Source organism: Crotalus tigris, unplaced genomic scaffold (genome assembly GCF_016545835.1).
Source record: "Crotalus tigris isolate CLP2741 ecotype Arizona unplaced genomic scaffold, ASM1654583v1 scf7180000023713.2527936, whole genome shotgun sequence".
In the NCBI taxonomy this organism is placed as follows: domain Eukaryota; kingdom Metazoa; phylum Chordata; class Lepidosauria; order Squamata; family Viperidae; genus Crotalus; species Crotalus tigris.
In genome coordinates, this window is record NW_024100135.1 from 744985 (window position 1) to 761646 (window position 16662).

Sequence of the window (16662 nt, forward strand, 5' to 3'; positions counted from 1 at the left end):
GCTTTAAAAATGGTATTTGTAGGATAAATCGTGTGCAATGGTTGAACTGCCATCTTTTTTCTATGTTCTATGCCAGGACTACTGCAATGTACTCTATGTGGGGCTATGCTTGAAGAGTATCAGGAAGCATCAGCGGGTACAGAACGCAGCTGTGGGGGCAGTTCTTGGGAGCACAAGGTTGGCTCATGTTACAATGCTGTTCTGTGAGCTGCAATGGCTGCCAGTTTGCCTCCTGGTCCATTCAAGGTGTTAACACCCTGCCTTCTCCCTGTACACACTCCATCCTAGTCAATTTTCTTTTAACTGAATTTTAAATTTAAGATCCCTGTTTATTGTTTTATTGTTTATTGTGCATATTAATTGAATGTTTGTAAGCTGCCTAGAGCAGCTTTGATGAGGTGGGTGGTACATAAATTTGGTAAATAAATAAAATAAATGTTTAGGGCTTTTAATTTTATGATGTGTATTTTTACAAATGGAACATGCAGAATATTCTGGTATAGCTCTAACTGGCCATTCTCTCCAAACAGGGCTTCTATTCTATTTTCTTTTCTTTTTCCCTCAATATTCTTCCTAATCCCTAACATTTTGATTTCTTGATCATTATTTCAAAGAAATAAACTAACAAATTGGGAAGCCATATGGCTGAAATGGGGCACCTCTCAAGCATATTTATACCCCTGTAATGGTAAGCTTTTCTACAATAAACCATTTTCAGATATTCTTTAATTCTTGTTTGCTTGATTTTAGGCTGCTTTCTGAGAGAAACTTGAGTCATCAGAATTGGATACAATATTAGGGATGTGGTCTGACCAACACAATAGAAACTATGCCTTGCCTTAATATTGACAGCATATGTCTGTTTTTGCAATCTAAGGATTGCATATGCTGTTTTGGCAGCTGCATCACCCAATTGGCTCATGTTCAAATTATGATCCACCAAGACTTTTTTTGCACGTACTGCTCCCTATTGTGGTCTCTCGTCCTATATTCAGGCCTTTGATTTTGTTTTCTATCCATATATAATTTTGCATTTGTCCTTGTTGAAATTTATCTTGCTATTTTTTTTGTCCAATGTTTTTAAGGTCTTATGAATCTTACCGGTGTCTTATAAGATGCCTGGTTTTTCTCCTTTACACTGTCTACAGCAGGGGTTCTCAACCTTGGCAACTTTAAGACTTGTGGACTTCAACTCCCAGAATTCCTCAGCCAGCTTTGCTTAAAGTTGCCAAGGTTGAGAACCCCTGGTCTCAGTTTCTAACCCTTCATCCAAGTGTTTTATAAATAAGTTGAATAGTATGGGGTCTAGAATAGATCTGTGTTATACACTCAACTCTTCCTCCCCGCTTAATATCTTCAATGAGTATGATTATTCAACCAGTGCTAGAGTCAATGCTAGCTCACTTGTTGATATCTCCTCTACTGGACCTCACAGCAGACTTAATTGAACACTCTGCTGAAGCTGAGCTATGCTATTTCTTTTACAATCTCTTGATCAACTAAACTGGTTACTTTATCAAAATAACAACAAAACAACTGGTTGGCATGATTTATCTTTGTTGCAGGTTGGTTTCTGATAAACAATGCATTTTCTAAATCCTCACAAACTTAATAATTTGCTCCAAATTTTTGACTAGTATTAACATCAAGCTGATTAGTTTGTACCTATCCAGATCTCTCCTATTTGAAGAATGGAGCACTATTTGCCCTCCTCCAGTTCTCTTTTCACCGCTAAAATTGCTGAAAGATTACAGAAAGGGGATCTGAGATGATACGCACTGTGGTTCTGATTAAAGAGGAAAAAAAGAGAGTGGAACACATAACACAGCTAATTGCTATCTGGCAGTATCCCATATTTGCCTCTCTTACATGCTAACCTGTTTTATACAATTAGTTTCTAAATTCTCAAAGAGAGAATAACAAAATAATATAGTTTTCAAAAGAATAATTATGACAGAAGGACTTGTATCTTCAGCAATTAAAACTAATGAAGTTTCACATTATTTCACATGTTTAGCTTATTATTTTGTTGTACCCTTGGACAAGAGTTAATGTATTCTTTTATGTATGTATTCAGGATCAAATTAATGAAAGAATAGAACCATTATATTTGAAATATATACTGTATTTCCAAAATAACCCTATAACATTTGCCAACTTACCATGGTAAATGTCCTGTAATGAACCACCTCCACAGAACTCCATGCAAATCCACAATTTATCACGTCTAAAAATCAAGATCTGATCAGTTTTGCATACTATAAACACTTCATGCAATCTTAACTATGAAATTTCATGATTTTGCAAAGTATTTGGAGGAAAACTAAGCCTTGAATATTTTCATCTTTCCAAAGCAGAAGGCTATTCCACCTTCCTCTCACTTCTTCACGAAATTCCAGTACCAACAAATCTTAATCCTGACTAGACCCTTACAAAAATTCTAAATCACTACTGAATTCTGTATTTAGAAGACTCGTTGAAAAGTAAGATAATTCATTTTAATGAATTAAAATCTAATCTGTTTTGCTTTGTTTAATTTGATGTCTAGATGTTAAGAATTTGTCAGAGTTTTGGCATTAGTATTTGTGCTTTAAATTAATATGTTAAATGGAAAATTATATGATTCCAATATTCTTCCAAAATGCAAAAGTTGCCATCATAGTAATTTTTAAAATAATGTGTATAAATAAAAAGATGCAAATCACTCCTCAAAAATGTTAATAATCTTTCCAAAAGTTTTGGCTAACTATTCTAGTCTTTTTTTTATTCAAAATGATAAAATAAATACTCAAGAATTCTTCTATTTTAAGAAAATGCTTTCAGATTATATACAGAAAATATATATCTTTTTTACTTCATATTTAAGAAGTTTATATTAAAAGTTGGCAATGTTAAGTATCAAGTATGGAATTAAAATGTTAACATTATATAAACATTTTTCAAACCTACATTTCCTGAGTTTGATTGTGAGACGACATAGATAACATTTTTTTCCAACGGAATATTTTAAATTAGAAATTTAATAATTGAAACTAAATGGAACTCATGACACAATCTGAAATAAACCCAAACTAGACTTGGTCTCACATACCATCATCATCATCTCTTTCTTCCCTGTGGCCAGGAGGAAAACATGGCAGATTATCTATTGCCAATAATATTTCATTTGTTCAATTTAAAGAAAACATATATGTAGCTGTAATATGTAACTGGGAAGCTGTTACACTAAAGAGTTGTGATTCCATTCATCATTTAGTAATAAGAAACTCACAATTTTAGGTGATAAAACCTACATTTTATATTAAGCAAGACATCTTCCATTTTCATACATATAATATTCCTGTATGTCTAATAGCAGAGGGCATTCAACAGAAGAAATTATTCCACAACTGTAGTAAGAGATCTGTCTGATAACTTTCTGCTTCCCAAGCTAAGAGGGCCTTACCAGGAAAAACAAACAAACAAAAATCAAAATAACAAATACCAACTATATTCTATTTTAACTTATTTATTAAATTTCTATGCTGCCCATTTTACTGATACAGCAACTTGTGATCAAATGAAATAACTACAGATTTTTACAGGAATGCAAAGTGAATACTAAGCAGAGCAATAAGATTTATTTAATTGAGGAATTTCATTATTAACTGATTACAGGCAATTCTCAACCTACCACCATTTGATCAGTGACGTTCCAATCAGAGACTCTCATGTACCCTCTTATTCACTGCCCTATTATTAACCTGCCTGTAGGCCTGGAACTTGCAACTTCCTGCCAGCGTCTCTATAGATTTTGGCTATGGAAAGCTGGAAGTTACGACATCTAATGATTATGGGATTATGGCCACCATGACTGCAAGAATCAAGAATCGCTGCTGCTAAGCAATACAGTCACTCTTTACAAGTGTAAATTCCAGTCCCAACTGCTATCGTAAGTCAAGAACTACAATACAACAAACAATTTAATCTGTGATCAAAAATAGTATGAGATAGTTGGTCAAGGAGAAGGCAGAGAGTTGGCAAAGTTGGGAATAGAGCTTACTCAGCTATTTTCTGAAACAAAGATTAAAATATCTCATACAGAAGGGATGTGTTAACTGAAATTAGGCAGTAGACAATATGAACTTCCTAGGGAGTATAGAATGCCACTGATAATTAGAAACCCAGGGTCACACTAGGTCTTATTTTTGCAAACAGTGAACAATTTTTACATTCTTATTATATGTATATCATAAAAATTATACCTGAGATAGCTGCCAAAATAAGCAACAATGTTTGGATGTTTACAATCTTTCATCATAATGATTTCCTGCTGCACAACAGCAAAATCTTCACCTATAAAAAAGCATGTTTAGCAAGATGCTTATAGAAAGAACGCCCCATTACCAACTTACATAAAAAGCACTTCAATTCCTTAAATAATCAATTATTTTTCCATATTTATAATCCTTAAAATTAATAAATCAATTATTTCCCCATTGTATTTATTACAATATATATGTTACTCCATTTTTGAAGTACATGATATCACACAATAAAGTTAACGTTAGTAGAAAACAATAATAAAGTATGATCACCTGATATGCCAGTATTCAAGTTATTAATATTTCACTAAGAAAACAGGCTATCAATCTCTCACCAGGAAAGCCTACATTAACTATTGATATTATCTTGTTAAAGAGAACAATATTAGGACATTAAATATAGTATTACAAATAGGATTTGCCGCTGTTGGAAATAACTGATCTATACTAAATTCTCCTACCACCATACCTTAAAATTTAAAACATGGGATATGGTCCTTCACAACTCTCGGTGTTAGAGAATACCACAGGTAACCATTGAATAAACTTCCAGCAACAGAAAACTATACATACCTATTTTGCTATAGATTGGGAAACTGACATCAAAGCTATCCAAAACAGATTATGACAATGTTCATCTTGCATTTAAGGATATACAACTGGGGGCATGCAGTATGTATTTACACGTACACTAAGAGTGAAACAACAGGAACTGAAGCTATGAACTGTTAGCTCTGATAAATATTACAAATGCAATTACTGAAAGTTATTTAATTATTTAGGTTTTTTTTTATTTGTAACCAACATTTCTGATTGCGTTATAAGATTTTCTGTAAAGCAACAAGCAAGAACACCTGTAATTGTAAATAAAAGCCTATGATCCCAATAACATCTGATAATGCTTAGTCTGCAGAGTGGTATATAGCACGCTGGCTGTGGAATTCTGGGAATTGAAGTCCACATGCCTTAAAATTGTCAAGTTTGGGAAACACTGGTATATAGTATAACAGTGTAACAAAAGTTGAAGAGATGTGCATAATTTATGTAATCAATAATATACACTTTCTAATTTAGTTCAAAAGTCTACAGATTCCAGGTATGTTTACTTGGCAGTGAGATTGCTATAGAGTAGGCAGTTTTGTTCTTTGCTCTATAATATCCTATTGTATTAGTCCCTATTGTGTTCATATCTCGTGCTCTAGATATTCTGTTAATTTATAAAGGACCTTGAAATACGGTGAAAGCATTACCTACATCTATCTTTGCTTAAGTCATCTTCTGAAATGAACACACAGTTACACTGTAGTGCAATCTTATTTTAAGCCTTGCACATATTACCCAGAGCAAATGCTGTTGGACGTGACTCTGTAATTGCCTGGTTTGACAGCAAATTGTTAAATTATGCCAATCTTATTACCATTTCTTTTTTTTTAGTCTTAATTTAAAAAACCCAAAACAAAACATCCTAAACTTTTGGATGATTAAAGCAAACAAGTAGCTAGGCTCATTTCTCTTCCACTAGCTAACTGGATGCCTATGTAATGTTCTTAATCCATGCCCTGACTATGAATGCAACATCTTTCTGGTTATAACTGCAGAAATATATTGTAGTTTAACCACCATGATTACTAATCACTGATTACTTTATTATCTATTAGTTATTCTTATATGTAGAAAAGCATTCCTGTTCACTTTCTCTACGTCATATAAATTCCACATAATTTTTTATTTTACCTTTCCCCAGCTGCCTTTTAAAAGGTAAATACTCTCAAACATTCTTCATAGGGCGTGTATTTAGATAAATAGAAAAGTAAATTCTTCAAAGTGTTTCCATTTTTATTTAGATGATATCCTGCTTTGCTACCAAACAGCACTCACCAAGAATATGACAAAATGTATTAAAAGTAAGAGTAAAATTTGTTTAAATCCCAGATTAAACTTTGTAAATAATACATGCAAAGGAAAATTGTAATAGGAATACACACACATACTAAAATTAACATTTCAATAGCAACTTTGTTATAATATGCAAATTCAGGTGGAATTAACAAGTTTAATTCTAGTTTTCAAGAAGGCCCATTTATTAATCTTCCTTATTTTGCTTTCCTAAATGTTACCCTTTCAGGATATGGAGGCTAGTTACATATTACTTAAACATTCTGATAGAAATGCATTTTTTGATTATCTAGGAAAACGTACAGCTAAAATTACCTATATTCTACTGGGTCATTGTATTATTTAAAAAGAAAGAAAAGAAAACATAAGACAGTGGTTAAAAAAACAGAAATCTTGAGATTAAAAAATGCTTACCTGGTTCTAATTTTATTACTTTAATTGCTGCCAGTTCACTTGTATTGACATTCCGAGCCTGTTTTTTTAAAAAGAAAATTGATAACTTAAACTGGGTTTTAAAAACATTTTAAAAGCATAAATCCAGAGACTTAAACTGATCCATTTTCAAAATTCTGATAGGAAGAAATTAGAAATAAGTACATTAATTGCCTGGTCATATGTAATTCTGTTTAAAAGATAAGGGCATCTTCCAAACTGAGCTCAACTTGTAGTGATGAGAATTTTAAAGCGAAAGAAAGAGATCCCTAAGCATATGCAATAGAGCAGTGGTTCTCAACCTGTGGGTTGGGACCCCATTTGGGGTCGAACGACCATTTCACGGGGGTCGCCAAACAATGCAGTCCGCCATTTTTTCCCCTTTTCCTTAGCTGTGCTACTCCCTTTTATTCTATTGGCTTTTGAAAGCCAATAGAATAGACTCTCTTGAATAGAATCTAATTCTATTGGCTTTCAAAAGCCAATAGAAATTGTCCAGGCTGTCTCTGCCCTGCTGAGCCCGCCAAAAGTCCCATTCTGCAAACGGTGCTGCACCAGTTGAGTAGTCCTCGACTTACGACCGGTTGGGGGTCACAGCATTAAAAAGGTTGAGAACCACTGCAATAGAGACTTCTGGAGATAGGCTATAAAATACCAAACACCATAATTAATTGTATCCCAACAGTGGCATAGTGCAAATGATAAAATATAAGAGTCCTTCAGGCAAATCTCACTTAGGCAACAAGAAGGAATTTGCTATATTATCTATATCTATAACAATAGCTGGATGAAATAATATCCCATTTGCCACCAAATATTTCTGCCTTTGAATAAAACTGCCAACAGCAGAATTAAGGATTCATACAGTACTGTTTAAAAGCCAAAACAGACAGGAAAGTACAATTCAATATTGTCTTAAAAATAATTAATTTTGTATTGAAATAGTTTCATGCAATGATAGTCTTAACTGCTTTAAGCACGAGTAGTGGGAAATTAAGTTATAAACTTAACAAATATGGTCAAAGAGAACAAATCTCATTAATTTCATTAATTCCTAGCTGTACTGTTCAACTGGATGGTATAGGCAGTGTAATAACATACACACTACTCAGAATGTACATTTACTGCCAGTAAATTTTCTTCAGTGAAACTTTGGAGAGCATTTCGTAAAATGGATAAAATCTACATACACTTTGCAGAAAGCATAATAATTCTTAATGAAGATTTAACAAAATCTTATGAAGATACAAAAAGAAATAAGACAAGGATGCCCACTGTTCCCTATCTTGTTTATTTTAGTTCTTAGCAGATTTTAAGAATAAAAAGAAAAAGATGTTAACAAAAATATGAAAATAGAAGATCAAACTAGAACCTAGAATGACGTTTTTGTTTCAGATAATACCTGTTTTGACAACTGATACACCATTTAAAGAGGGGCAGAAGGATATATCTAAATTTGTCAGGGGAAAAACATGTTAAATATATGCTACGTAGTACAAAATGCAGAGGAAAGAGGAGGACAAGGTTTACCTGATCTGTAACTATATTTGGCAGTTTGCTGTTTGGACAGGATGAAAGAAGGCTTTTGAAGTTAGAAGGACATGATCTGAGATTTGGGTGGCATGGATATTTGTGATATGACAAAGGTCAATGAGGATTTTAAAAACCATTATGTTAGACATGCCATATTGAAAATATTGAATAGATAAAAACTCAGAATGTGCTCAAACATACCTCTCTAACTTCCAGCACAAGAAGCATTATATAGACAAGAAATAGTAAACAAACACAAAACACTAACTTCTGCCAAGGGGAATGTAAAATAAAATCAAGAGAAGAACTGATGGTAGAGGGACACTGATTTTAATGGTTTGCTTATTTAAAATTATTAGAAAGATTTAAAGTAGACAAAATACTGTTTTTGAACATTCTATGACTGAGTTTGAAACAGAATTTACAAATAATGAACATGTAGTTGCTGAAATGTATAAACATTTATTAAATATGAAACAGAAGAACAAGTGAAAGACTGTATGATAAAGTAGCTAAAATTTTGATGAAATACTGGGAAAAAGTGTGGCTGAAAGGATTGAAATTTGCCTTGTTATAAAACTTGAAAGCATTTTTGTAAGATGATGTATCATTGGTATTTTCCATCAGAGAAACTGTATAGAATCTATAAAAACACTTCAAGTTTATGTTGGAAATTTGAACATGAAGGAACATTTTACCATGTTTGGGGACATGAAAAATGCTAGAAAATTTTGGGTTCAAATACATATTATGGTTCACAGAAACTTAAATATTAATATACAATTGAAACCAGGGATTTTTCTTTTGGGATTGATGGACAATTGGAAAAAGTTATGGAACTCTTTTTCATACATGATAATTGCAGTGAGATTATTGTATACACAAGATGGAAAGATTCAGCATTACCCCCACAATGAAGTAATGGTAGGTAAAAATAATGGAATTTCCTGAGATGGCTAAGTTGACTTCTTTGTTCAGAGAAAAGGAAATACACAACCACAAATGAGTCTAAAATTTCTGTTGTTGAGACATTTGTTAAGTGAATTTTGCCTCATGTTATGACCTTTCTTGCCACAGTTAAGTGAATCACTGCAGCTGGTAAGTTAGTAAACCAGTTGTTAGGTGAATCTGGTTTCCCCATTAACTTTGCTTGCCCAAAGGTCACAAAAGATGTTCACATGACCTTGGGACACAGCAATGGTCATAAATATGAACCAGTTGCCAAGCATCTGAATTTTGATCACATGATTATAGGGATGTTCCAAAGGACGTAACTGTCAAAAATGGTCATAAGGCATATTTTCAGTTCTGTTGTAACTTTGAATGGTCACTAAATTAACTGTTGTAAATCAAGGACTACCTATAGGTACCTTTATTGTTGAATGGAAACCCCTGTTTGCATGAAACAGGAGAAAATGAACATATGATTTATGGTTTTGATTATTAAACAATATATATGGAAAGCAAGCTATGTTGTAATCATAGAGTAGGTGGTAAGCTTGTAATTGTAGTTATAACTGTTATAAAGAAAATAGAAAGCTACTTCTTTGTATCATTTTTCTTTCTTTTTGCACTATTCTTTGATTTCTTTCTCTTTTCTTTTCATTACTTTGTTTTTATATTCTTTTAAAAATCTTTAATAAGTGTGTGTGTGTGTGTGTGTGTGTGAGAGAGAGAGAGAGAGAGATATAATCTTCCCTTCTGATTTAATATATTTGAATGATTTTGAATATACTCTATAGTAATTTCATGACATGGAAATTAAATCTGCAAGAGATTTAAGCATATTATAGAATGAGAAATCAAATTAAATTTTTCAAATTTCCCTCTGTCAGGGAAATGGGCAATTTCTAAATTTGATAAATAAATAACATTTCATTTCTCTGATTGGGTTGAATTTATCCATTTTTGAAATTTTTGAAGATATTTTGATGAATAAAAAACAGAAAAGGGGAATAGAAAAAGGGAAACAAAAGAATATTTTAAAGATTTACCAAACAAAAATAACATAGTTTATACTATATCAAAAGAAAAAACATTCCATTATTATTTATGCAATTCAAACTACAGTTATAAAGACAACATATAACAGCTTAGCACTTTAAATACTGATATTAGAATCTGATGAGAGGTTGACAAAAACAGCCAAAATGATAAGAATTAACAACTAAAATAATAAGTTAATTCAAATAATCCTCAAATTTATCGTAGATCAGACAAAAATCTAGTGTTTTAAATGTTGAAAGAGATCCAAACTTTGGATCTAGCAAAAAGCTATATGCAGAGTTTCTAAATTAAGGACAGTATCATGCTTTGTTTTTTGATATGAGATTATTTTTGACACTGATGTACACCTCCAAATCTTGATCTGCCATCCTTCTAATAAAGAAATCCTAAAATAAACTTCCAAAATTGTTGTGGTTTGTCACCTTGAAGCCAGGCATGAGAAATTGATTTATCCTAACTGTCATATTTCTGGCAGTCCTTATAAATATTTTTGGGGAAAAAACACTGGAATAATGTATCAACAAAAGAATTCTTCTATAATCTTCTCTAAGTGTAATATTCACAGTAAACTTGCTTAGTTGCAGCATCATATGCAAATACATTGTGAGATAGTAACCATAAATCAGATTGCAGGGGCATGCATTTGGATTTCATTATTTAAGCTAATGTCCTTTGCTTTTAAATATTTAAGCTTTAGAACAGTGGTCCCAACTTTTCCAGCTTTGCAGACTGGGGGGGGGGGGAGAGGGGATGGTTCTGTGTGAATGGCAGGCAAGTCAAATGGGCTGCAGCCTGGGGATTGGGGACCCATCCTTTAGAACTTTCTTCCAGATAATCCTGGAATACATATTTCATCAATTTTTCACTGTGTGCCATTCTAAGATAGACTGGTGGGGAATTGGATACAACAATTTTAAAAGGACCACATATTTTAGACAAGAATAAAACCAAGCATTTTACTATTTTTTTGTTTGGTCAAAGGCTTATTTCTTTAAAGGTAACCTGTCAAGGGGCACATAATTTAAGTAGGCAGTGAGTGGATCAGAGCCATAAAGTTCTCTCTCTTTCTTGCCTCCCTCTTTCACTCAATTCTAAACAGCAGGCTATCAGTAAAGGAATAAATAGCATCATCAATAGTCTACTGATAATTTACCAAGAGATTTTAAAATTTGGCTAAGGCTGCCCATCATTTGCATATACAAATATATACACAGTTATAGTTAGACAAACATGCTGAACAAAATTTAATTCTTAAAATGCATACCTTTCCATCTGAATGCCTGACTGAGGTGTATCCCTGATACCAATTTAAATCCATTGTGAAACTGTTATAGTTAATTATTATCGGTTTAATTTATGGTACTACTTGTAGTCCTTGGGCTATTCAGCAACTGTTCAAAATTGCAATGGTGCTGAATAAAAAGTAATTATAACTGGTCCTCAAAGATACAGCCTTTGCAGCACTCCTGAGGTCATGTAATCAAAATTTGAGTGCTTGGCAACCAGCCCGCATTTATGACTGGTCACAGTTTCCTATAGTTACATTCTCCTGCCCTTTGCAAACTGCCTCTGCTTCCTGCCCATCCCCCTCCATCTTAGCCTTTTTGGCTGCCCTGCACTCCACTGTCTACCCCTGCTGCTGCCCCTTGCTTCTTTGCCATTTTCTTCTATTGCTGTCACCAATCCAAGCACAATCTTAGCCTGGACTTTGCAATCTGGACTCTGCCACAGAGTAACAAGGTCATATGATGCTTTGCTTAATGACAGAAATTCCAGTCCCAATTCCGGTCATAACCAGAGGACTACCTGTAGATATTATGGATGTTTTGTTGTTATGAAGCTTGCTGTGGATGCTATAGTGTTTATATTGCTGACCCTGGTTGTTTTATTGTTTCATGCTATATTTATACTGTAACATTTTTACAGAGTTATGTAGACTATTTTAATTATTTTTTGTAAACCACTATGAGGCAAAACAGACTCAGTAATGCAGAAGCATAATAAATGTGGAATGAAAAGAATGACTATTCCTAGGCATAGACTTGTGTATTTTTTTTAAAATCATCTTTCAGAAACCTAGCTTTGAACCAGTTCTGCTAATACAATACTAACATTAGCAATAGCATTCAGGAATAAATTCTCACACTGAGGTGACCCATCGCACAATATATTTTAAAATCGTGCTAAAAAATTAAATATTTAAATGTAATATATTTAAAAAATATTAGCCCAATTGTATAGGTTTTTTTAAACAGCAACAATTGAAAGTCTTTGGGTAGTTTGGATGCCAAAATTCAAACAAACATTTCAATTGATTTGGACACTGATACCAGTTAATTGCCTAATTAACACATTTTGATTATATTTAATAGCTAATCATTGATTACAGAAACCAGTAAGAGTCTGCTTTCATATGTCTTGCTCTACAGAAGTAAAATAAAATATATATACTTGATATCTAGGCAAAGTTTTTCTTTTAATGTAGTAAGACTATTGAGTAAAGTGTTTGTATGTAAATATGCATGCAAACCATTACTTATGTGGGTGCATACCAGCCCTTTCCTTCCATTTATGACATCTTAGTATAGGATACAGTATGAACATTTTTAAAGTAGCATTTCTACTACTTGCCTCCCTGTTTTGTTTTTAAATGACTGTGATTTCAATATTATAATTTATTGAACTGGTCTTTACTGATTGCCAAAATTAAGTTTTTCTTTGTCACTGGCAAGTTTAGTGGCACCTGCTGAGCATTAATGTTTTATTAATTAATCATAGACTGTGTTGATTAAAGAAAGTATAATCAATTATAGAAGCTCTTTCAACTAACTACAGTTGCATAATCTTGTTTCTTCTCTGTTATGGCATGTAAAAGAAGACAAATATTAAAAATAATCTCAGTATAATTTACCTAAGCATGCACTTCTTATTTATTGCTTTATCTAATGTATTATGCCAATATTTTATATGAATACCTGTGACTATTTGACATTTTAAAAATAATTTCTTTATAGAAGATGCAAATATTTTTGCATCTTAACTTTCAATAAAGGTTGAAAGTCAAGGGCTTAATTGAAAAAGAACAGATATCAGTGAAATTAATAAGTCATAGCTAGCTGGAAATTAAGCTAGCAATACTTTGTCCATTTTTTTAATAGGAAATTGTGTTTTAGGTTAATGAAAAGTTAGGTACAGGTAAATTTAAACAATTGTTTCATATTTGCTTTCTTTCAGCTTTAAAACTGAAGAGTTTAAAATCTCTTTGCTAGTTTATCAAACCTGAGAAGTCACAATCTTAAAATCATGGAAGTATTTAAAAGTTTAATTAAAAACACCTCCCAAATACTTTATGTTACGTTTTAAATTTGACCTCAAAACCACCTTAATAAGCTATTATAATTCTGTAAGTTTACTACTGTCTTTATCCACTTTAAAAATGCCAAACAAAGACTGCAAATTTCCCTAGCTACTACTTCTGACTCATATTTCAGATTCATGTCTTTAGTCTCTCATTTAATGTCAAGAGTTCCATTCTTTTTTTTTTCAAAGTTCTCCAAGCATCTGTCCTCCTGCCACACAGTAAGCAAAGATTTAAAACTATATCCATACGTGAAAGCCTTAAAATATATTTAGTAATCCCTCTGTTGTTATTCTTTCTCATAACATTTTTTTTCATTACTTGGAAAGATCAGGTAAAAATGGTAAGGCAAAACAGATCTTCAAAAAGAATGATACAGTAACATTTTCATTAAACTACACACTCTAGAATATTATCTCTATAACTTGGATAACAAACATGCTTGAATATTGTTCTGTCAAACTGAGATACTGAAAAATGAGCGGGTTGTTTGCTTTACGTTAAAAAAAGAAAAAAATGCGGTTCACTTATTCATATGGAGATATAAATAGCTCTTAAGTTGTCCCTTCCATTTCTCACTGCTGCTGTCTTAAGAACGGTCCTACTTTGCTAAAGAGCTGTAAGAGCATTTTTTTGATTGGGATTAGGGCTCTTTACAATACTTCTGATGGGAATCCAAAACAGATATTCCTTTGTGGAAATGGGAGTCAAAGTGAAGGGGAAATATCGATAACCTATGATGCCCTACTTTTGAAAATATATTGACAATTTCTAGCAGGAAAGAAAATCATTTAAGCACAGAGTTCAGTTGGGAACCAAATTATTTCAGGGACTGTCAAAATAATTATCAAGTTATACATTTCTTGTAGAAAAAGACACAAACTTTATGGCATTGATTTTGGAGGAAAAGAGAATGGAAGACAATGACTAGGGAGAAAATTAGTACTGTATCTTCATAGATCTCAAGAAGAATCTGAGGGGCACTGATGAAAAACCAATGTACATGAAGAAGGCCTGCAAGTTGGTTCACCTTGGGAAGCAGATTAGAAGCCACGGTTCACACTGACTCCTAGCCCTTACGATCTGTGTTTACAAGCCAGTCTCCCACTATTACCTTGCCTGACCTCATGTGCTGAGGCAGAGGGTACAGGTTCCTTACAGAGTTAACTTAAATTGCCAGGTTAATCATATAGAAAATGTTTTTTAAAGGCTTTTTTCTGCTGGTAGTGTCATAATGCCAACTCGGATGGAAGAAATCTGTATGGAAGGCCATGCCCACCCCCCAAATTAAGTTAGAAGGGAACACCCTAGAGAGTGACAGCTCAGCTGCATTCATAAGAGATAGAGACTGATCTGAAGATGCGAGTCAACCCATCTTATACCTGGGCTGGGGAAGAGAAAAGGGCTATAGGTATCAGGGGAAGAGAGAGAAAATGCTGTGGAAATAAGTTGCCCAGGTCAGAACATTTGCAGATGGAGGAAGGGCCACCCAAAACACCTTTCCCAAGAAGGAAGGCGGGGGAAGAATTGGCGAGGTTGCCCGACAGTAGGGCGGGTGTCGGACCTCTGCAGACTGAAGAGCAAAGGGGGGAAAGGAAAGTAGCCCCCTCGCCCTCCACCGCTCACCTTGTAGACATCGCCGTAGGTGCCGCTGCCGATGCGCTGGATGAGCTCGAAGTCTTCCTGGGGGTTCCTGCGGGACAGGTCGCACACCCGCCCCCCGCCGACGCTCATGCTGCGCTGCCTCCCGGAGCACGCAGCTGCCCCCTCAGCTCGCTCCGCCGCAGCCCCCGAGATGGCGAGGTGGGGGAAGGGAAGGAAGGAAAGAGGGTAAGCAGGTGGGTAAGGGGAAAGGGGGGGAGGAGGTGGAGGGAGAAAACGACTCGGAGCGATCACCACCGACGCCACCTCCCCCAGTTCTGCTCAAGCAACATGGCGCCCGCCGTCACCGTCTGCGCATGCGCGCAGGATCTTCAGCTGCCCGGCGGCTGTCTCGCAAGACTTAGGACGCAGCGGGCGGGGGGCAGAGGCGGCGTAAGGGAAAGGTGAGGCTGGTAAGCATCTGGGCATGCTCGAGAGAGAGCGGCTTGGAACACTATGAGGCGAAATATTCGGACCCGAGAGCGGGAGCAGCTGGTGCGGCCTTGGCGATTTGTGTCTTCCAGTGCTCAGCAGACCGGGCATCGGGGACCACAAGTACCTTCTTGGCTTGGAGGATCGGCGGACCCTTGGCGGGATAGAAGGATGTGCAAACCTTCAGACTTGATTTCTATTAAGCCTTTTCATTTAATTTATAAAGCTGTGTACCGGCTATGTAGGTTTTCAAGGGGGTATTTGGATAAAGTTGTTTACAGTACTGCGCTTTCTGACGAATTTAGGCTCATCGGTCAGATTTTCACGTAAGTGTATATGAAGTCATTTTTCCACCAGGCGCCGTCCGGAAGGATGGGAGTGTAATTCGGCAGTTATGCTGACCCTTTACAATACCGATGGTCACTTGGACCTTCCGTGAAGCACTGCCTCGTAACGTGGTGTGCTTGTTTAGAAGGCGGGTGCGTGGGAGAGGAAAGACTGCGATTCTGAAGTTGGGCTGCACACACAACTCTTGTTGACGTAGATCCTGACCAACAGCAGATAGCGAATTCATCTTGGGGAGGCATCAAAATCTTGTTGGCGCAATGATTATGTTTGGGTAAAGAAGTCAGGACCGCCCTATTTTTGATACACTGGTCCTAAACCTGTTTTTTCCTTTTTAAATAGTTTTTGGTATAATCTGGAGAAGTCCGATGTTTCTATGTTTCTATTCTGTTATAAATCTGAGGCTTAGCTATAAAGAAGGCATAAGATAGAAAATGTATTTTATTATATGAATATTTTATTTTTCAATAGGTAGGGATAGGAATTTTTGTCCTAAAGGCCAAAGCACAATGGTAGCTACAACTATTGGGTACCTTGCTTTCTAAGGCAGGAATTCTGATTCTGGCAATAAAATACTGTGAGTCATTTCTGTGAAGAGGAATGAATCATATCATGGATAAATAATACACATTCTAATTAGTGTTACTTAATTAGTTTCTAGAATGTTCCCTGTGGCCGATTTAATTCTGAAGAGTACAAAGTTTTTTCAAAATG

The 16662-nt window shown here is 34.8% G+C and overlaps 1 protein-coding gene across 6 annotated transcripts in view; it reads right to left on the bottom strand.

The window, feature by feature from the left end:
• Positions 1–15421, bottom strand: part of MAP4K3 (mitogen-activated protein kinase kinase kinase kinase 3) — a 59872-nt gene extending 44451 nt beyond the window's left edge. For 4 of the 6 annotated variants that reach the window (XM_039320910.1, XM_039320908.1, XM_039320907.1 and 1 more), the window contains exons 1-4: positions 15157–15419; positions 6615–6672; positions 4245–4335; positions 2163–2227 (exon numbers count right to left, since the gene is read on the bottom strand). In XM_039320910.1, the coding sequence (XP_039176844.1) occupies positions 2163–2227; positions 4245–4335; positions 6615–6672; positions 15157–15264 (322 nt within the window). In that variant the 5' untranslated portion in view covers positions 15265–15419. Of the gene's footprint in view, positions 1–2162; positions 2228–4244; positions 4336–6614; positions 6673–15156 lie in introns of all 6 variants that reach the window. The other 2 variants (XM_039320909.1, XM_039320906.1) reach the window with 2 other exon arrangements.
• Positions 15422–16662: the final 1241 nt, after the last annotated feature.